A 21,896-nucleotide genomic window follows, 5' to 3' on the forward strand; every position below is an offset into this window, starting at 1 on the left:
TTTTTTTTCTTCTTCTCAGAATATATTAAACAAGTTTGGAATACATTTAGACTCTTAGAAAGGAGAACTACCAGACCAACAAATAAACACAAAACGGGTAATCACAACCTATAATTATAATTATAACAAATGATGAGCTATCATCTGTTTGTTCAGTTTTTAGAGACAAAAATCTAGTAGGCTAATCATACAGAAATCATAGGCACATCTGTTAGTAGCTAAACATATACTATAATCAAAGTTTGTTCCAACATTTTTAAATTTCACAACCAATTTATGTATTGTAAAAAACACTATACAAATAAATATTGCTTGATTTATTCTAGGTCTACATCTTAACACCCACAATAGAAAAAAAAAAAATTATATATATATATATATATATATATATATATATACACACACACACACACACACACAGTGTGTATATATAAATAAAATATGCTGCATATAAATCATAATACAATACGTTTTAAATAGACAAAGCTAAATCATGACAACCATACTAAATCAGCTCATTTATTAGAGTTTCAATCAAATTTCATCTATAAAAAACAACATCAGGTTAAAACATACTAAAACATTTTCATGACCTACATTTGTACATTTTCATTGTATTATAAACCGTAAAGTTCTCAGCAGAAAACTTTGATCAATTGTAAACACTTACATATGAGTAACAAAGATATATGCTTTAACATTTGTGATAAACAATAAATTATTTCTATGAACAAAGCTTTACTTACCAATGGTAAGATATTGGATTTTGAAAAAAAAAAAACATTTATGAGACAGAACAAGTATCATTTGAAAGAATCCGTGAGAATGTGTTAATGTTCATTGTTAAAATTCCATTTGTTCCAAAAGATTCAGTTGGCATATCTGCAACACAACAACAACAAAAAAATGATTTTCAATCAATCACAACATATTCTCATATTCCCTAAATCTGGTCATGTTATGCATTGTTCACAAAAAATAAATAAATAAATACTAATAATAAAATAATAATAATAATAACAGTGAGCAATATTTCTTGCTGATAATTTTAGAAAATAAATAATTGTTAAAAGTAATTTAAAATGTTTAATTTAAAGAAGGAAAAATGTCTTCTGCTGACAACAGTGAGGCTTTTCGTACAATTAGTAAGTGCAAGATAATTAGTGAAAGTCAAGTGAAATAACCTCAGATATCAGCAGCACGATAAGCCAGTTGTCATATTTTATACAGTGGGACAGATAATGCCATATTCTCAATATTACCAAACTGAATTCAGACGAGACTCTCCAGGTGAATAGACTACATCCCCAGCTGATTAAGAATTGCAAACATTTTTTGTATTACAAGTTTTCTGAAATGTTATGTTTAAATATACAAATGAGGCATTTTTTAATTAAATATGTGCTAAATTGTATACATTTCTAGAACAAAAATCTGAACATTGGGTGAAGCAAGGTTCAAAAATCTTGTTTCATTCTGTTGACATATTAGAATCAAGGGGATTTTGGATATCTCTTTTTATCACTCCATAAATCAGAAAATACTGTCAACAGACTGAAACAAATACATTTTCTAGGAATAAAATGTTGTATAAAATCAGGCAAATTATATATGAACAAACCCTCTGTAAAAACCTTCAGAATACAGATAAGAATAAAAATAAAAAAAAAACATAAGTTTTGGTGTATGTACTGTAAATGCTGCTCAAGTGTACATTTTTGCCTCAGTGCAGGAAAAAAAAAACACTTTGAGAAAACAGCATTTAAAGGTATGTACTTTAATCTACAGATGCATATAGATAAAGTGCTCTAAAACAAACACTTAAAAGTGTATTTTGAATGTTTTCTTTAAACTAGTCTGTAAAAAAAAAAAAAAAAAAAAAAACAACAACTAAAAAGCCCAAAATTGACTGATGCATGAAGAAAGATGCATGTTTTTGCCTGTAGTGTCTTCAGACCAAACCTACAACCTGGTCTAGAGCTAAAGATCAGTCTGTCTGATTATGCTCTCATTCATTCATTATATGCACTGCTGCATCAAAGATCATAACAATTCATTTGTAAACACACCAAGCCAACATTTTTACATACACGAGTGATGCATTTTTTGACTTTACATGCATGTACCTATTGTAGGAGACTCCCAAATCAATATTAGGAACCTTTAAAATGGCATAATGGGGCACTTTAAGACTTGATTGGACTCCACCTCAAGAGACTGGAGACTTGACTTGGACTTTAGTGAACATGTCTGAGCAGAATATAGGTAAACTGTATGATTTGATCATTTTGTGGTGGGTGTGAAGATTATGGGGACAAAGAATTCCAAGCACTTGAGTAACTGTATGAGTAACATCACAAACAGGTCCACCACATACTCAATGTTCATGTAAGGAGAAAAAATTAATATATTTTATACATTTAAATATACCAATTTTTTGCTAAATGTATTGGGTTTTGGCTCTTTTTTAATTATTGAAGTATTCAATTCAATAGGCTGATGTACTTTCACTGATGTAAACTGGCCCTGTGAAGTTTTCACAAAAATGTACACTCTCATAATAAACACAGAAAATGGGTAAAATTTATATATTTTATACATTTAAATATAAGTATTTTTATGGATGTTAAAAAATATATTAGGTTATTGTAATTTTTAAATGATTAATTTAAATGTTATTCATAAATGTTATTCATAGTACTTCAACTGTGGACTTTTCACAAAAATCCAAACTCTTACCTGTAATAAACACAGGAAACCGAACAGAGGCGTTTTGGATCTGGAGTCGAGTCAAACAGAAAAGGTAGTCAGGTCGGTCCCGTGACATGACATCACAGTCATGATATGGCAAGACCTCGACTGTGCCAGCTTTCTGACAGCTATCAATAAACTGCTGCTTCCTACTTCCCTCAGGACTGGATCTGTCAGGGAGATCAGAGGAAAGTGAGACTCTATGCCAACAACTAAGTAAGCAAATACTAACTAATTGCAGCTTTTGTATAAACACAGCAGGGAACAGTCCTGTTGAAGGCCCTCACATCCAGTGGTGGGAAATGATTTTTGATACCTTGCATTTTCCCGAAGTCTGCGACTGTCTCTGTAGTGCAGAAACCATTTCCATTTCCCTTGCTTGTCTAACTCCTCCAGGATTCCAACAACTTTTTTCATGTCGTCTTCAAATAAATTTGACAAAATAAGTCAAATGAAAATGCCATAATGTAGCAGTAAAACAACATGCATAATTTGTGTAGCAACTTGATCAGTACCTAGAGTAAGTGTGTCGAGAGCCAATTCATCACATACTATAAAGCCTCCCTTAGCAAAAAGCTCTTGGTGAGTGAGGTTCACCACGTCATCGGGTCGGTCAATGCCAGCAAACAGGACACTGGGCAACTTCTTCAATTCCAGCAAATAAGGTACCGTTAAATAGAAAAACTTTTAGAAGCCAACCTCAAACAAACAAGTAGTTCACAGAGAAACTATTTTTGAAACAACTGCTTATTTTTTCCCCTCAACCTTTATTATTTCTGTTTGACCAAATTACAAAATGGAAAATGAACAGACATTTCCTTCATACTAATTCAACCCAAAAAAAGATATATGTGCTCATCAGATCTGAAGCTCCATTCAAACTGGCTTGCATTTAGTATAGCATAGCTTTTCTTCTCTTCTTCTAGGAATGTATTGATATTAACATTTTTAGATAATGATATGTAACTGATAAATGTTAATATTAAAATATTACAATTATACTATTAAAAATTTATTTAGAATTAAAGCATCACAATAAAGTATGAATTAAGCAATATTACATTTGAGATTTGTTAAAGATTATATTAAGTAGTGTTATTAAATTATTAGTGTTTTGAAAAAATTACTTTTCCCCCTTAATTTTTAATTTAGAATAACTTTTACTGTTCGATAATGGCAAAGGCAAACTAAATGTTAAAATATTGGAAATAAGCATTCATAATTAAATATCATATGCAATATCAACCAATCTACAAATACATTAAAAGTGCATCCTTAGCATAATTTGCTGATTTTCTGTCAATCTTAAAGTTCTGTTTTATTCACAGCATTTAATCATGCCTTTTTTTAACTAAAAGAGCCAATAAAATTTTTCAAGCTGCCTTTTTGTCTCTAGGTAAAATTAACCGCGTAAAGTATGATTTACACATTTTCAGCTTTTTCAGTAACACATTTGTTACTGAGGAATTAACACTAGTGCTTTAACATAATTTTGTGCTTCACTCATTCACTTACCTCACATATGTGCTCTGCAATGTCCTCATTCCTCAGTATAATGAGCAGAGGGGACTGATCGTCACCATTGAGGTCAAACTCATCTGGCTCAACTGGTATGTGGCCCTCAATCTCCAAAAGGTTCTACGAAATCATAGAAATTCACATGAAAATCTTTTCAATGTTTTGGACCACTTTATAAGATTCTTCTAATGCATTAACTTTCTTACCTTGGTTTCTTCAAAGAAGGTATCTGTTGATGTGACAAGGATATAGAACCTGTACTTAATCTTAGATGCTTGCCTCACAGTAGACTTCAGATTGTCATGAGGATTGTCAAAAACGTCTTTCTTGATGCGCCCACAGAATCTAGGATAATGGCTAACACTCTCTTGATCAAACTTCCTCTTTTTTGTCTCAGCAGCACGAGGGGGAGTCTTCCCGCTGCAGACATCATTTATCATGGACTTGTACGCAACAGTGCATTGCTCTGTTATTTCTGATATCCCAGAGAACTTAACATCATTGCCTTTTTCACAGAAAGGTCTTTGGAGATGTTTAAGATTTCTCACTTTTTCCCTCGTCTCTTTCCTGTCGGACATGTCCACTTTAATCTTAAAATTGGTTAGTGATGGCTGTGCTTCACAAAGTTCAGCAGAATTCTCTACTTCACTGAGATTTGAAAACCGAACAGTCATGGGACATGTAGCCAGGTCAGGATTTGACCTACAGCTTGATGTGGTACTGGCAGAGCTCTTAGTTTCTTTGAGAACCCGATCAATATTTTCAGAGAAGATGAGGTACTCGAGATCAAGTGCAGACCGGGTCACGTTAGCCTTACTTTGTTGTTCTTGCCAGTCATTAAAAGAATCTTCAAGTTCTTCAGTCAAATTACTTCCACCAAAAGATGGTTTCATGGTGGGAGAGTTACTGAATATAACACGGTTTCCTTTCCTGTCCAAAATGGTGACAATGGATGAGAGTGGAATGTCAAATTTGTTATCCCTCTCACTCGCATCTAATAGCTGACTCCAAGTCGCCTCCCTTCTAAAATACCTGCGCCAGTCAAACTGCTGCTTGCTTGGCTCAACATGTGGAAGGGAACTAACTGTGACCGACCTAGTTGGCTTTGTTTGATACGTTTCAAAGGATGACCTTTCTTGGATGCTGTTGGAATAGTCTTTGTCATTCCACTCAGTATTTTGATGGAGGGCACCTGGGAATTTGCTTTTTCTAGACTTCTTTTTTGAACTTCTGTCTATTTTCGTCTCATAGTCTGCAGTACAAGTAACCTTTATTGGCCATTTGAAAGATAGAGGGTCCGATTTATAATTGTCTTCTTCCCAACAATAGTCATCGGCCACTTTTTTTGCACGCTTTTTGTGCTTGTAGGAATACTCACGTTCAGATGGGATATACTTAGAACAACTGGGTGGATCATTGTCTCCACCAGAGTCATTCTCGCATGGGTACGACTGGTGATCAATGGATTCCTCTGTTTGGTATTCCTGCCACGGTATATCTTCATCAGATCTGTGGTAATATCCATGCAAATCATCTCTGTAATAGAGTTCAGAATTATTTTGAGATGCACCCTCTATGAAGTCACCGGTCTCATCATCTTTTTGTTGAGAGGTGGGATAGAGTTTGTGCCTTAACTTAAAAGGGTCCTCACTGGGTAAATACTCAGTAGTTAATGCATATTTATCTTTAAAATCCATTGTGCCAGGGTATTTACTTCTCTTCCACCTTAGGTTGTCATTGTGGATTTCTTCATAATGTCCTGTAAAGTCAGATACTGGTGTTATGGTAGAAACATGGGGGTGAGGGCTTACAGGACTTTTAGGTGGCAACATATCAGAGTGATCAGTGTTGTCTGGATAGTACAGGTCCCTATTCATATCCTCTTCCCTGAATCCTTTGTTTACTTCTGGATAACATGGGATTTCATCTTGAGTGGGAGTAGAGCACATACTGTTTACCTCCGCTTCTGACAGTTTGTTGATTGTCAAAGCTTGACGAGCAACTGTTTCATTACGAGAGTCAGTTGTGGTATTGGGGGGTAATGCACAAATTTTGGGGGACAGGCATTCTTGGTATGTTTCTATGATCTGATCTTCACAAGAACCTTGACTTTGTGTTTCATTCTCAACAACGAGTGTGTCAACCTCACCAGTGACCTCAGATGCATCTTGTTGGCCTAAATCTCTTTCGTCATCTTTTTCTGAATGACTCATATCTATTTTGGTGGGTTCAGCAGTACTTGTTGGTTTTGACTCATCCTGACAAACGTCAAGAGCTTCTTGTTGGACCACTATACTCTGCTCAATGCTCTTGGTTTCACTTTCATCATGCATTACTTCAGGAGTATCATTATTAGCAGCTGGGGTGTGTTTCTCTTGAACAGACATGAGCTGATCTTCAACCTGGCATGAATCTTTGCTAAATTCTTCAAGGGCATCTTCAAGCTTTGCCTCCTCTAGTGTCTGAGATTGTTTTTCACTCTTTTGCATCTTCATTTCATGGTCATCATCGATGAAGGCAGATGATTTGTCAGTGGAGCTGTTCTGAACATAAACTTCCATCGGTACCTGGGTTTCAGAATCCTCGTCACTGAATTCCATATTAATACAGTTTAGATCATCCTGCAGACCCAAAGCAAGCTCACCTAGATGTGCCTCCATTGTTGTGGATGTCTCATGTTCAGTATCACTGGCACCCAGGTTTGCCTCTTCCTTTGACTTAATCTTTATTTCTTGCATCATTTCCTCACCTGTATGACCTTCTTTCTCTTCCACCAGCTCTTTAGTGTCATTACCTTCAGTCTCATTTGACTGATCTTTTGCATTAGAAACCTCATTACACTCTTCAATGTTAGTCTCTTCTGACAAAGCATCTTTCAGCTCATCAGCCATATTTGCATGATCTTTCAGATCATGCACAGAGTTAAGTTCTTCATCTGCATTAGAAGTCTCGTTATGGTCTTCAACTCTCCTCTCATCTGATGAAGTATCACTTAGCTCATCAACATGGTCAACTAGATTTGTGTCATCTAGTAAAGGTTTCCGTTCATCCATTGCATTTGACATCTCATTATGCTCCTCAACAGTCTCATGTGATGCAGTATCTCTCAGCTCATCAACCATGTTTGCATGATCTTTCAGATCTAGTAAAGGTTTAAGATTTTCCTTTGCATGAGCAGTCTCTTTATGCTCTACAATACTAGACTGATCTTGGCTAGGCATTTCGGTAGTTATGTTTTCTTCAACACTTCCATTTTCCATAATTGTCAGACATCCACGCCGGCTATCTTCATTTGAGAGAACTTTACTCTCTTCAGCTAAAGATACACTCTCTTCCTCCACCAAAACAGATGCTCCAGTTTTAAGTTCTAAAGTCTTGTCAACATTTTCATCAACCACAGCTTCTGGGCACTCATCTTTCTTTATTTCTTTCTTTGCGTCAAAAACCTCTTTACTGTCAGGCATATTCGCCTTTTGGAATATTACATGCGGCACATGCCCAGTCTCATTCTTTAAACCCAGATCAAAACTTTTCCTACCCAAAATCAGACGGTGTGGTTTTGAGAATGCTGATGGTTTTATGGGACTTAGTATTTGATGGAAAACACCAATTTTGGGGGGACCAGAAGTGGTCACGCTGGTGGATGCTTTATTATTTGCAACATTTTTGACCTTTGGTTGAAGTATCCGAACACCTATTCTCATATTTGATGCTTGCTCACACAAATAGTTGTACGCAGTGTTTTTTTCCAAGTGCTGTGAATATGAGCAGTCAGTGGTGATGTCATTTTCATCATCAGTGCCATTGTCACTGTCAGGCACTGAACTTTCCACTGGTACATCCACAGCAGATCTATAATTCTGTAACAGAGAAATGAAAATATGCATATAAATCAATATTAAATCCTCTGTACAAGAATATATACATATAAACACACAGTACTGTGCAAAAGTCTTAGGTCATTAGTATTTTCAAGGTTATAAGCAAAGTCCCTTTAAGGCAAGTCATTTCACTCTGCAGCCATCTTTGAAACACCTCTCGGGCATATTTTTCAGGCCAGACCAGCCAATGCACATACGCAGTCCCAAGCGCACGTCTCCAGAATGCTGACTGTTTCTATAGCAAGCGGCAGTGATGCGAGGACTTTACCAATTAGCGATTGGCTATTTTACTCAGAAGGCGGGGCTTCCTTCGATAGAGCAGCCATATTGGCTGTTGCATTTTTCCCCCATTCAAAACTATTCGAGTGACACATCTTGGGTAGTCTATAGTCTGTTTTAAGTCAGTTATTTCTGTCTTGTAAGTAGGAAATATCAGTTTTCACTTCCTTCCAAGCATTCCTTTTGCTATTAACAGACAGTATGCTCCACACAGACATATTATCTCACCATCATCCAGTCCATCTAGGATTACATGAAGAAACAGAAAAAAACTGATACAGACTAAATCCAGAACTGTGGCAATGTCTCCAAGACACTTTGAGAAACCTTCCCACAAAGAAAAACCTTCCCCCTGAAAAACTGTGCTAGTGTACCAAGGACAAAAACGCAACGTTTTAAACGCAAAGGGTGGTCACACTGAATGTTGATTAGATTTAGTAAATAGAAGTTAATAAATAAATAAATCTATTTATGACATTATTTTTAAATGCATCCTCACAGCTAACAGCATTTTTACACAAGCGCCTAAAACTTTTCACAGTTCTGTAACTTAGCAGGAAGGTTTCTTCAAGTATCTTGGAGACTTTGCCACAGTTCTTCTGGTTTTAGTCTATCTCATCTTTTTCTGTTTTTTTTGTAATCCCAGACGGACTGGATGACGGTGAGATCAGATCTCTGTGTGGAGCACTGGTTGTTGTCAGACTCCTTGTGAATTCAAAAATCTCAATTACATTTAATGGCAAAATAAATGTTTGGAAATGTAAACTCATATTTTCTACTGATACACTACAGCAAAAGATAGAATTAAAGGGGTCATATGATGCTTTTTTTTAAGGTCATTATTTTATGTATCTGGTATAACAATATGTTTACATGCTTTAATGTTCAAAAAACACATTATTTTTCAAATACTGTACATTATTGTAAGTCCTCTATGCCCCCACTCTTTGCAACTTTACAGATCTTCTTCATGCACCAAGAGCTTGTAACACTCCAAAGAGAAAAGAAAAATTGAAATCGCATCATATGACCACTTTAACTGGATTAACCCCCCCCCTCCCCCCTTTTGGTGGAAATACTAATGGCCTAAGACTTTTGCACAGTTCTTTATGTATAAAGATGACATGAAACTAGACTAAAAGCTAACAAATTGTTATCTCACAAAAAGTAAAGATTCTATAAAAATACCTATAACCATTACAAAAGTATTTTATTTAAAATATAAGAATTTGTTTGTAATAACAAAAAAACTAGACATTTTAGAATTATCAGCCAAGTAATTGAAGTGTTAACAAATGACTGATTTCTGTTGTCATAGAACATTTTTAAATTCTATAAAAATATACAATATCTCATCAAGGGAAAAAAAGACATACGTTGTTTACATCACCTAAATACTGTACAATTTTAATGGTGTAAGATATGATCTTTTACCATCAATGCTGTAACTTTCGGACTGGAAGAAAGACTTGTCCCAGAAGGTGAACGCCTTGGTGCCATTTCATGCTTCGGAGATGACATTTCACCAGGTTGTGATGCAGTGTCTATGCTTTTGCACTGATTTGAGACTGAACGAAGATTCACAGGCTCATCATTTTTCACAGAGAGATCCAAAATCTCTGATGGAACATGCACAGGCTTGGACGAGTCCGCTTTCTGGCTCAAATCAACATTGAGCAATGACACGGCATTCTGAATAGCATTTATGTCCAAATGAACAATTTCAACCTCCTTCTCCTTTGAAAGTGCGGCACTATTTTCAAGGTGAAATAACCTGGAGGAGGTTTTACTATAGAAAAGACCAATCCACATGTGAAAAATGAGATGGACATCCTCATAGGTGTCTTCAATGTTGAAGCTCCATTTCCTGTCAGCATTAAGAAAAAAGTTCAGAGCCTTTCTGGAATGTCTATTTATGGGTTATGATGACTGAAAAGATTACCACAAAAAACGTTAAATGATGTTAAACTCACATTCTCACCACAAAAACTGTTACAGAGGGTGCAAACCACATCTTTGACATATTTTAAGTATGTAGCACTTTTGTACCTCGCAAACTCAAGACATTTGTTGTTCTGTAATATTCTACATTGGTGTTGCAAATTCCACTGATTTGTCACCACCTGGATAAAAATGTTATCTGGCTAAATTAGAGAAACTGTAATTGTAAAGACTTGTAATAGTCTTGATAAAATCAGTAAGAATATGTTAAAAACTACAAACCAAACAGTAATTGTTTGCATTATGTCATCATTTTCCAGCAAAAGTTTAAATTTATAGTGTTACATAATAGCTGTTAAATTTCTAGCTTGTTGCAATGTTTTCATTTTGTTAAAAATTAAATTAGAAAATAAAAAAGTAAAATTAAAAGAAAATGCAACATTTAATAAAAAATAATAGAAATATTTATGGAAAATAAAACAAATTCATAGCTTAAAAATGTTTTTTTTTTTTTTTTTAGTAGGCCAAATGAAAATATTGGAAAGGCAAGTAAAAAAATGGAAATGGCATGACTGTACCAGCAGATGAAAAAAAACCCTGTATTTTTGAGTTTTTGGTGAACTATTCCTTTATATTGTCACTATATTGTCACTAATCAGAAAAATAAATAACTAAGCCATAATGTTTTGATATTTGTCTTGTGTGAATAGCTTGTTGGCCACAAATCAACATAAAAACAATATTAAATATTCACCACAATAATCATAATTAAATCTTAATCAAGATTTAGGAGCAACGAGCACTACTTACCCATGAAGTGCTCGTGTGACAGTTTTGTCTTTACTTTCATTGGTGAACTTGCTGTCAAATTTAAAATCATACGGCTCTTTCCAAATCCTCGTCACTTGAATCATTCCCTCCTTTTCGATTATGCTTCTGTTGCGTAAAATTCTGGATCTCCGCGGTTTCGTCTTTAGGATCTCCGGCAATGGCTTATTTGGAGAAATCAAATGCTTCCATTCGGCTTTGCCCCCGTCCTCTTGATGACATGAGGCCACAGCGTCTTTGGGTAGGTTCAGATGAAGCCCAGTTTTCAATGACAGAGGTGATTCTACACTTCCAGATGGAAAAGAAACCTTGGGAGATGGACCTGACAAACCTGACAGCGGAGAGGTGGTCTGTGAGTAAGAATGCTCTTTTGATATTTCCAAAATCAGTTCCCCAGTCACTAAAAGACCTTCTGGGAAAGGAGACCGAGGGGGTAATTTAAATCTGGTTGATGGATAACGAAGAAGTGCATGAAGGACTGACTCCGGGGAGCCGCTAGCATTCACTCCATAAAGGGCCTCCTGGCCTGCCTTGGCTTCTATGTTTGTTAACATTTTATCATTACTTGCACCAAGGGCCAAGTCAGCCAGTAAACTCAAAGCATCTGGGGGCAGAGACGCACCCGTGCTCAGTCTCTCTGTATTGGCTTTGCCATCAGTGCTAATTCTTCTCCTTCCCACCCTATCCCCAATAAGCGAAGATATGAGCTGCTGGTCAGTGTGCTTAGCTATTTCAAAAGGTGCTGATGTGTCAAAATTGAGGGACCCTGTAAGAAATAGACAAAAACAAAGACAAAGCATAAAATAGCAGTAGTAAAGTGCATAATCGCGCAGACATACAAAAGAATAAGAGGAAGTGGAGTATGACAGTGGCCTTAAGAAGCAGAAGAACATGCACACAGAAGACAGCCAGATGGAGAGGGAAAACGTGGGGCCAATTTTAAAACACCAGCATAATCATGCCTTAATATCAAGCCAGGCTAATTAAGTGACTACTACAGAGAATGAAACACAATCACAAAGGATTGAAGTTTAAAACTGGTTGCAAATATACACAGAACACTTTCTGGACATTTTGCCGCTCTTTGTATGTGAACATTTGTTCAATGATGGAACGTGTAAACTAATAATTTTCTTACCGTTTTCTTTTGGTGCCTTGTGAATAAGACCTCTCCAAGACACATGTTGTTTTGTTGACTCAACACTTTTCATTGGCGTATGCTGTGCGTCATCATTCATGGATTGTAATCCTTTGTCTTTCAACTCATTTTTGGCAGTATCACACTTCAGATTCATGATGGCACCCAACTTTCCTTTTTTTGACTCTGGCTCTGTGTTATCTGGTTCAGATTTTGCACTTCCACCAGGGGAAGGAGATTTCATCCTCTTTCCTCTTCTGAGAACTGTCTTTAATTTGCTTATAGATATTGCACTGTACACACCATGTTTTGCTTTCTTTTTGATTTTATCAGGAGATGATACTTTTTGGTCTGAATGCGTGAACTGGTCCGAAACTCTGGGAATACTGGAAGTTGCATCTGCTTGAACAGCAGCAGGATGATCTTTGTTATTTTGTTGGACTCCTACAGCCATGATTGATGTCGCATTCATGGACTTTTCTGGACATAAATCCTGACTTTTGTCACTTTCTGATGGATGGGTTTTGTTAAGCTTTCTCAATATCCTTAGTGCTGACAGGAGAGCACTTGGCATGTCTTCGGAAGGGCTGTCTGAGTCTTCATTGTCATTGACCAGTGGATCTTTTGAGGGCAATTCTTCTTTACCCATCGAGGGAGATTCTCCCTTACTTTCCACTACTTCTTTCTCCACAGGAGAAACCATTTCTGTATTTGTGTCAATGCTCATCTCAACATGCATTTTCTCCTTTTTTGCAGACTCTACGTCAACATCTGAACCATGCGGAACAAAGACTCTACCACAGTTTGTGATTATGGTCTTTAAACCATATCGTTCCTTTAAATTAAATCCCTCCATCTTCCTCTTGTGTGAGCTAGACAAACTTTGTTTTGTTTCATTGTGCTGTACATTCACTGTAGTTTCCTCATAGTTCTTTACAGCATCTGATCTCAAAGAACGTTTCAGACTGGCATCTGTATTCCACAATCTTTTACGCCTTGGAAGAGACCGCCAATTTCTTTTTGAAGGACTTGTCTCATTTTCTATACTTTGATCATCTATAGTTTTAGCTGTCACACTTAATAAAGGGTCTTGTGCTTGTCTGGCTTCACTCAGATTTCGCCTGCATTCCTTGCCCCTACGAGTTAAATGGGGTCTTTGATTGATGTCATCATCATGCACGGTTTCAGTCTTAATCTGCTCTTTCGTAGGGTCATCGGGAGAATTCACTGGCGAAACGACAGGCAAACTTGAAGTTGGTAAAGCAATCTTTTTCCAATGAGTTCTGCGCTTCCTACCTCTACGCCTTGAAAAGGACCTCCGATTTACTTTCTTATCAGGATCAGGCATTGTTTTCTCAGGATGTGTATTATCCTCCATCCCCCCACTAACAGCAGTAGCACCTTCTTCTACTGATCTGATTAATGGTGTATTGCTAGTTTGGATGGGAGTCTCTTTTGTAGATAAATCTACAACGACTCCATCAGCATCTGCTTTATTACTACCTTGAGATTTTCTCTCAACATTAGTCTCAATACTTACACAATTCTCTGCAGGGACATCACCCAATTTGGGTGAGACTGTGGAAGTTGGATATTCTAAAACACTGTCAGCTACTGTAACTACAGCTGTTCCCAGCTTTCCACGCCCCTCTGGCAAAGCAGGTTGAGACTGCTCTGTGGACAAATACATTTGTTCATCTTTTTGTCTCTCAACTGTTTCAGCTGTCCTGTCAGAGGCATCACTAATGGCCTCAGATTGCTTTGTCACCTCCATTTCAATAGGGGCATCAGTCTGTGGCACCTCCTCAGGTGATGATATATAGTAATAGACATCATCATCGTGTTCATCTCCACGCTGTTGTCGACCGGCAGTGAGTAACTCCAATGCCCTCCCTACTGGAATCGTAAAGCCACAAGGCTCATCAAAATAGGATTTTAATTGAGTACCAGCCTCTTGTGACCATTTAGGCGATATTAGGGTAAAACCACCAGGCACATCATATTGATCTGGAAACATACTGGCTTCCCTGGTGGGAATGTCCAATAGCCCTGGGTGAAAAAGATTCCCATAGTCTTGCAAATGCTTCTCTAAAGACATCTGAGAGCGCCCCTGCTGGTTTGGAGGACATTTTTCCATCTCCATTTCTGCATAGTTGAGTGCTGGGATTACTTGCATTATTTCTGTTGATACCTTAGAATTTTGCAGGTCAGACTTGGCATCTAAACATAAAACGATACAAAACATATGTTCATAAGATGTGAAAGACTTGTAAATAAAAGCTGCATGAAGTACACAGATGTAAAAATATAATAAATCAAATTATTCTCTTTGTTACCTCTTGGCACAGTTCTTGAGTCTGGGAAAATAAACATGCCTTGAAGTGCTGCTGCCTTACCCGACTTTGCATCTAGAAAAAAAAGAAATGTATTATTATTATTATAATAATAACAAATATACATTTGGGATTTTTAATAACACACTGTAGTTCTTCACCAGGAATAGACACACACTGACGACATTAACAAAAGCATACATCACTAATTAACAACCTCTGTGCTCATGGTAGGTCTGTTTTTTAAAGGTTTACACATTGGTGTCAAAAATCAATTACTCTATTAAGAAAATGAGTGGGATTGGAGTCTATTGGGCAACATCTTACCTTCATAAGAGAAGAGGTGTGAAGAATGTAACAGTATAAGGAACCCAGAATCTTCCAGTGGGATAACAAGAGCCTGTTGAATGAAACCATTATAAGACAAGATTTGTTTAGAATTTTATTCAGTGGTTTTGTCCACTTATTATAAATGCTTCTCTCTTCTCCATATTTACCATGTCTTTTTGCTTCAGCTCTTGGGCTATCTGAGCCAGGTCATTTTTCGCCTTAGAGGAGACAATGTCATACAAGTTGAAACATCTGCCATCTATGCAAACTGTGTGGAGATAGAGGTAAAAAAATTACAATACATCGCCCACACACTCGTTTACAGTTTTAGCACCAATATGGGTGATACTGTCAGTTACCAAAATAAAATCTTAAACACACCTTCACCCACAATGCAAGTTTCAAAGATTTCACGTGGCAAGGTCCTCTTCAGTTCAGACACACCAATTGCACGTTCAACTTGAACTGTCTTTGGGCTAAAAATACAGTTTGCATTTCAGTCCAATACCGTAGATATATAGTATATCTGAATAATCTACCCTTGATTATTGGGCAGCTTTTTGGTACATTATCAAATCTGGTTTATAGCATTGAAAAGAAACATGTCCTTTAATAAAACCTACAGCTTTGCTGGGAACCAGGCTCCACTCGAAGACTGAAGACCAACATCATAGATAGCAGATTCAATCTTGAACTGACCAATCCATGGTTGGTAATGAAACACTACAACACACAATTTAGCTTAAAACACCATGTTGGTAATTACATACTCTCAAAGGAGCATTTAAAATACACTGAATATTATTCAAAATGAGTTCAAAACATTTTACAATAAATGAAAGAAAGACAACAGACAAGACTGTGAATCTTCACTATTAACCCTATTTGCAATTTCACCACAAAAACAGGAAAAACATGCTAAATAATCTATAATTCTTACCTGTTTTGTCTTGGCTTGAAATGAAACAATAAAGAAAAAAATCATTAGTTGTCAAAATCACCATTATCATACGTAAAACTTAATGTTTCTCTTAAGAAGATCGAAAGAATATAAAAACTGCTAAACCTTTTTTGCTCCAACTCTGGCATGGTGCTCATCTTCCCATATGAGAATGCCACAATAGCAAACGGATAAGCATGTCTTGGACATGTTTCTATGTCATTGCTTCCATCACAGAGTTCATACATGTAGTACTGTAAGACAAACCAACCTTGTTAGATATACAGTTTGAAACTAAGGAAGGAAGGAAGGAAGGAAGGAAGGAAGGGAACTGTTTCTTTTGAGAGCTGCATCACCTGTGTTCGCTCATAGGCCAAGAAAGAACTAGTAGTTGAAGACACAGCACCAAGCTGATCTGATATGTGGCAGTCGTAGCCAGCTGTCGGAGGAGTGAAATTCTGGGTGTAGTTGTCTGTAACCTCTTTCACTCTCCCCTGATGTTTAAATAAAGAAGAAAACATGTTTGCATGTGGTGCAATAGGAACAATCGGCACAAATTAACAGAATGTGGGTGGAAGAATACAATTTTCCACCAACTTGCATACCTTGGTCAGCTTCAAAAGGACTATGTAGCCGGTCTTGCCATCATACCAGCGCTTCAGGTCAAGGCAGTCTGAGTATTTTGAGATATAGACACCTAATTTAAGGATAAATATCAGAAATATAATGTGAAAATAATCACCTCAACCAATAACAGAAAACAACTTCATAACATTTAAGTCACTGCACAACAGAAAGCTGTATAAAGCTGTATTTAACATTTCAGATAATCACAAGCCAAAAACAGATCAGGTCCAAAGAGCTTTGATCGTGTTCAACATACAAACTGTGAAAAATTTGCCCTCAAAGAAGTCTTAGCGTTACAAAAACTACTGTCTGAACATAAAAGCAAACAACATGTGCTTCAGTGGAAGGTGTTAACTCCAAAATTCGGAGAAATGTTTTCATACACAACACCGGCAATTAACGGACCATCAAATAACCAGAAGAACTAGTTCTTCAGCATTTTTGTGTATGAGAAAAAAGGTGCACAAGGAGTTCTCAGGAAGGTCTGTTTGCCCCAACATGTTAAACTGCAGCCAACAAGTTTAATCTTTAGTCAACAAGTCTTAGTCTCGCACTGCCAGGCTTTTAATAGAAAACATAAAATCTGGTCCAGATTGCAGTTAATAATAATTCATATAATATACTGTCACTTAGAAAACAAAGTAGAATATACAGTCCTACTAACTAATAGCTAGATAACTTGCTACTTAAATGTCTCAAGCAAAAAAAAAGTCCCTTTCCCATCCAAACTAAGCAATTCCAGCAAAGACTTCTTTAACAAATACTGTAGTATCTTGTCCAGGCTGGTTGACCAAAAAAACAAAAAAAAAACGTGTATGCCCTTGTGCCCAGTTCTTGATACTTTGCTTTACCTCATATGGTCAGAGAACAGAATGTGTGCACTGTCAGTGATATTCAGAGTTGAGACTAAACAAACCTTAACAATGCACCGACATTTCTGAAGTTCACAAAATTCTTTAAAAAACTAAACAAATCAAAAGTATTTCACACTTTGAAATACAAACTTTATCTTATTCTCCTACAGATTATTCACTGCATCTGAAAATATTTTGAGATGAAAAGAAAAGAACATTGATATGATAGCAGCTTACAGTCAATGTCACATGAAGTTTACTCTTGGTTGTGCAACCTTTGTAAAGAGAGACTTTGGTTTTAAACTCACGAAGGTGCGTGTATTATCAAGTCTTTCCCCTCACAGGAAACAGAAGTGGCTCAAACCACACAAACTATGCATAACTTACCAGTTACATCATACTTAAAAACAGTAATGAAATGAAATATGGAAACATATTATCACCTGAAGGCCTGAAATAATTTGACTAAGAATATGTGCTGAATTTGACCATATGGTTATACAAATGGCCCTTTCACAAACCCTCCTGAAGTAATCAAATTTAATTTTTTCATTATGAGATTGTTTATTAGTAGGAGCAGTGCTGCATGTCCCATATTCAAATTTTACTGTCCACCAAACACCCAGAAGTTTCTTTTAAATCTATTTGCACGATACAAAATTCATTACAAACTACTTAATAATTATCTGCTCATCCTCAAGCCATGATTGTCCCACCATGTGACTAATGATACTTGCAATGGGTCTCATTTCTCCACATTATGATAGCCTTCCACCAGAAGTTTCTAACAGCCCCGTAGTCTCTAGCAAATTTGAGAGAGGCATTGAACACTTTGCAGTAAATACTTCTGTCTCTAGGCTATTTGATCTCATAAACTAGTGAGAAGACCAGTATAAAGGAAGACCTTCACTTTCTCTTTCTAAAGATTGAATGCATCTCTTACGTAGCATACTTCCACTTTTCCTTTTCATATGTAGGAGAACCTACGATGGACTTGGAAATATGCATTTCTCCTGACCAAACCCTGTGAACACTATTATTATAAAAGGCATCATTTTAGTAATCTGTTATATACTATTTTTGTTAGTCTATGCTAGGCCTATTTATTTTGATGGTTTGAGGTAGATTTATTTAGCTGCAGTACAACTAAGTTGCAATTCTGTTGCACTATACATAAAAAGAAACAAAGCTGGGATTCATGCCAGTAACCGTCGCTGACAAACAGCACAAGTCCTGTCAGACAAGTATGAAGGCTTCAGAACCTCCTCTTGGCTGATTTTCTTGCAGTCACATTTGAAATATTATCTTGTGCATGCATGTAAATACAGGCTGTTCTGCTCAAATGATCACCAAATAATGCAATGGCTAGCTTTCTTTACCTTTCAAGGAGTCTCCAAGAGTGGTGCATTTTGCTTGTCCAACTAACAACCCTGTTTCGCCAATTTTCCTTGCCTGTTGGAAAACAAATGATGCTGTAATGGGTTTGAAGTTTCAGACAGAACCGTTTTGAAATCAGGCTGATTCAATAAGCTCAATTAGTGTTGTATTACTGTACCCTGTTTGCATCATCAAGCAACAGGAAGCCAAATGACTCTTCAAGTTCCTGTTCAGAATATCCCTTTTCCCATTTTTCGGAACGAAATGCTGCATACTGTTGAAAGAAGACAATAATTATAACATGGCACAAATCTAACTAAATCTCTCAAAATTAAGTGCAGTATGGAGAACGTTTAGATAAAACTAACCCGCTTTTGTAAAGCGCCATTGTTGATCAAATGGGCAGAGTTGTACGTGAAACATTCTTTTGATTCCTCATACAAATAGTTGTTACAAAGTGGAGCTAGAATACTCTCTTTAAAGGTTGCTGAGCCTGGATGTACAAGCACCAGAAGACCTGGAAAGACAGGACACATGTTTGAGTTATACTAACGGCTTCACAGTCTTCCAAAACATTCCTTCTTTCCAGTAACAAACAAAATGGATGGTTTTCTAGGTCACTTTCTGTCACTCTGGAATTGTTCCCAGAGAGCATGTTTTAAAAGTCACCTCAAGGACATTCTGAGGTAAATGGTCAGTAAAAGCAATAACTTTGGTAGAGAGCCATTTTGTGAACAACTTGGTCAGTAAAAGAACCAACAGTTTCATGAACTGGCTACACAACTCCTTTAAAAGAAACAAAAAAGTATTCCGTAGTAGTATTAAAAAAGCGTGATTGCGCAATTCTTATGCTGAAAAAAACCCACTGCTCTTTATGTGAAATACTATTGTGCAACACTGATGTTAGTGGTTCCAGACTTATCTTCCAAATGTAGGATATATTATAACCAGAATGTCAAATATTAAAAAAATAACTTTGTTCATCATTAACTCATCCAACTAAACAGAAATGTAAAGTGCAGCCTATTGTCTTCTGCACACAGAGGAGTTTGAACTTCCAACTTTTCTAGTTTGTTGCTGGTTTGTTGCTGGTTCTAGTGGCCAGATAATCTTAGACCACCAACAAGCCAGCTTTCAGCAGGTCATACCAGTTTAAAGTGGTCAAGCTGGTTTTTGAAACATCTGTCAACCAAGCTAGAATCAGCTAATGATCATCTCAGACCAGCTAAAAAAGTCAGCACATTTATAATATAATATAATAAATAATAAAAAATTATACTGCAATATGTTAATTGTGACTCAATCTTAAAAACTCAACATTTATGTACATAAGATGGAATGAAGCTTCATATAACAAAACTGTAAATACATCAACATTACTGACAAAACCCAAACCATACTGACCATAATTTACATTTAGAAATCTCAAAACACTGTGAATAAAGACTTATTTAAGACGATTCATATTATAGATTATGCAGAAAGATCTATAAAAAACGGATGGACCCAAGTAGCTACAAGAGAGGACATTGTACAACATTATAAACGTGACTCACTGTAATCAACCCTTATTCAAATTAATACAAAAGCTTGGAGCAAAGGTATGACTATCACGTGGAGATTTACCAGGCCCACGCTGACTCAAGTGTTGAACTGGTGAAGAGCAAGCAACCAAACCAGTACTCGTGTCTTCTTTCAACCAAAATAGGATAGTCGTTCATACACTAAGCTGCAAAAGTGTGATTATATTGAAATACCCATAACCTTATTAACCAGTTTCGTTAGCTGTCAACACAAACAAAAAGAGCACAAAAATACTATGAATAGAATTTCTGAACATATATATATATATATATATATTTAATTATATATATATATTCACATCGATATTTCAAAACAAAACGGATTATACAAACGCTATTGAAATTAAAAACAGAAGCTAAACGTGCCAGCGAGGCCACTAACCCCAGTCACCTTCTGTTGATCGAGTAGTCTCATTCTCCATGAAGACGAGGCATAGATCCCAGGATTTCGCTTTGCACTCGAGATATTAGATATTTCGAATCTTCGACGGCTCACGACATTCCACTTAAACGACTAAAAAGATGCCGCCTTTCCCGTAAAATAGTCATGAAACGTTTATTTAAAGCTGTAAGTACAATTATTATGCTTGACGACTGGTCTCTGAAGCTGAACTGCGTTTTGAAGGACTTGAAATGTACTGTGTGACTGTGTGTTGCAACCAGGAAGCGAATCCACATAAAGACAGCAAAGGTTGGGCTGTGAAAACGAACGGCTGCCAGCAATTCGATCTGAAGGACTGTTTTTTTTAACGGATTTCGAATTCTGACCGGGATTCGAATTCATTCGACAGCGCGTGCCGTCTACTCGAGGGACGCCGCGCTGTCTATAACAGAGTAGCTCGCGCGAGCATAAGCGAAACGAAAAAGAAACAGAAAGTTAGAAGTTTGCGTCCATCTTGCGTCCCGCGTGCAGTTCCGTTTTGCGTCGCTAGGAGTCGCAGCCCAGGCATATTGAAACGACGCCGTTCGAGGCAAATGATACGCTGATTTATCTCTGACTGTCGATTTAGTAATTCAAAGGGAAGTTGTATATGGTTATACATCAATAAAGAGTAAACACCAATAGCTTTAATTTAACAAAGATCCATCGTTGCTCTGAAAAATGCTCATTTACTCTTCCGGCCTCTAGGTGGCGCAATTCAGTTTTCTAGATTTTTGAACGCCTAAAAGAACATTCAGTTCTGGACGAAATGTTCACTGCGTGAATAAGATAGGAATGCAGACAAAACAGCAATACATGTTTAAAATGCTGAATGTGAATCATTTTAAAGTAGAATTTGATATATCAATGAAGGATAATAAAAAACGTATATGTGAATAAATAATACATATTATTTCTATGCTGGAGCAACTTTACATACATCATTTTTTAGAACAATCATGTTAAAATGTATCAAATATGACACAACAGGTTTTTGAGGAACGTTCATCTCTCAGTCATTGGATTATACGTTTGCTCTCACAATGAAAACTACAAAGATTTGATCATAAAACTAAGCATTTAAATATTATTTAT

The 21,896-nt window shown here is 36.5% G+C and overlaps 1 protein-coding gene across 3 annotated transcripts; it reads right to left on the reverse strand.

Annotated features, from left to right (window-relative positions):
• Window positions 1-505: 505 nt before the first annotated feature.
• Window positions 506-21,318, reverse strand: LOC109102327. Of its 3 annotated transcripts, none has more exons than XM_042761775.1 (22): window positions 20,772-21,318; window positions 19,166-19,314; window positions 18,976-19,071; window positions 18,800-18,872; window positions 16,545-16,636; window positions 16,296-16,433; window positions 16,066-16,193; window positions 15,940-15,953; window positions 15,623-15,722; window positions 15,381-15,475; window positions 15,167-15,267; window positions 14,997-15,069; window positions 14,673-14,744; window positions 12,337-14,556; window positions 11,181-11,964; window positions 9,864-10,296; window positions 4,476-8,129; window positions 4,268-4,389; window positions 3,267-3,421; window positions 3,068-3,173; window positions 2,740-2,921; window positions 506-882 (listed from the first exon to the last, which is right to left on the reverse strand). In XM_042761775.1, the coding sequence occupies exons 1-22, from the start codon at window positions 20,800-20,802 to the stop codon at window positions 785-787; spliced, it is 8,916 nt and encodes a 2,971-aa protein (XP_042617709.1). In that variant the 5' UTR covers window positions 20,803-21,318; the 3' UTR covers window positions 506-784. The 3 variants fall into 3 exon arrangements, with proteins under 3 accessions (XP_042617709.1, XP_042617710.1, XP_042617708.1); XM_042761776.1 differs by having other exon boundaries at window positions 11,181-11,529; window positions 20,763-21,318; XM_042761774.1 differs by having other exon boundaries at window positions 20,763-21,318.
• Between the last annotated feature and the right edge of the window lie 578 nt (window positions 21,319-21,896).

Source organism: Cyprinus carpio, chromosome A8, assembly GCF_018340385.1.
Source record: "Cyprinus carpio isolate SPL01 chromosome A8, ASM1834038v1, whole genome shotgun sequence".
NCBI lineage: Eukaryota > Metazoa > Chordata > Actinopteri > Cypriniformes > Cyprinidae > Cyprinus > Cyprinus carpio.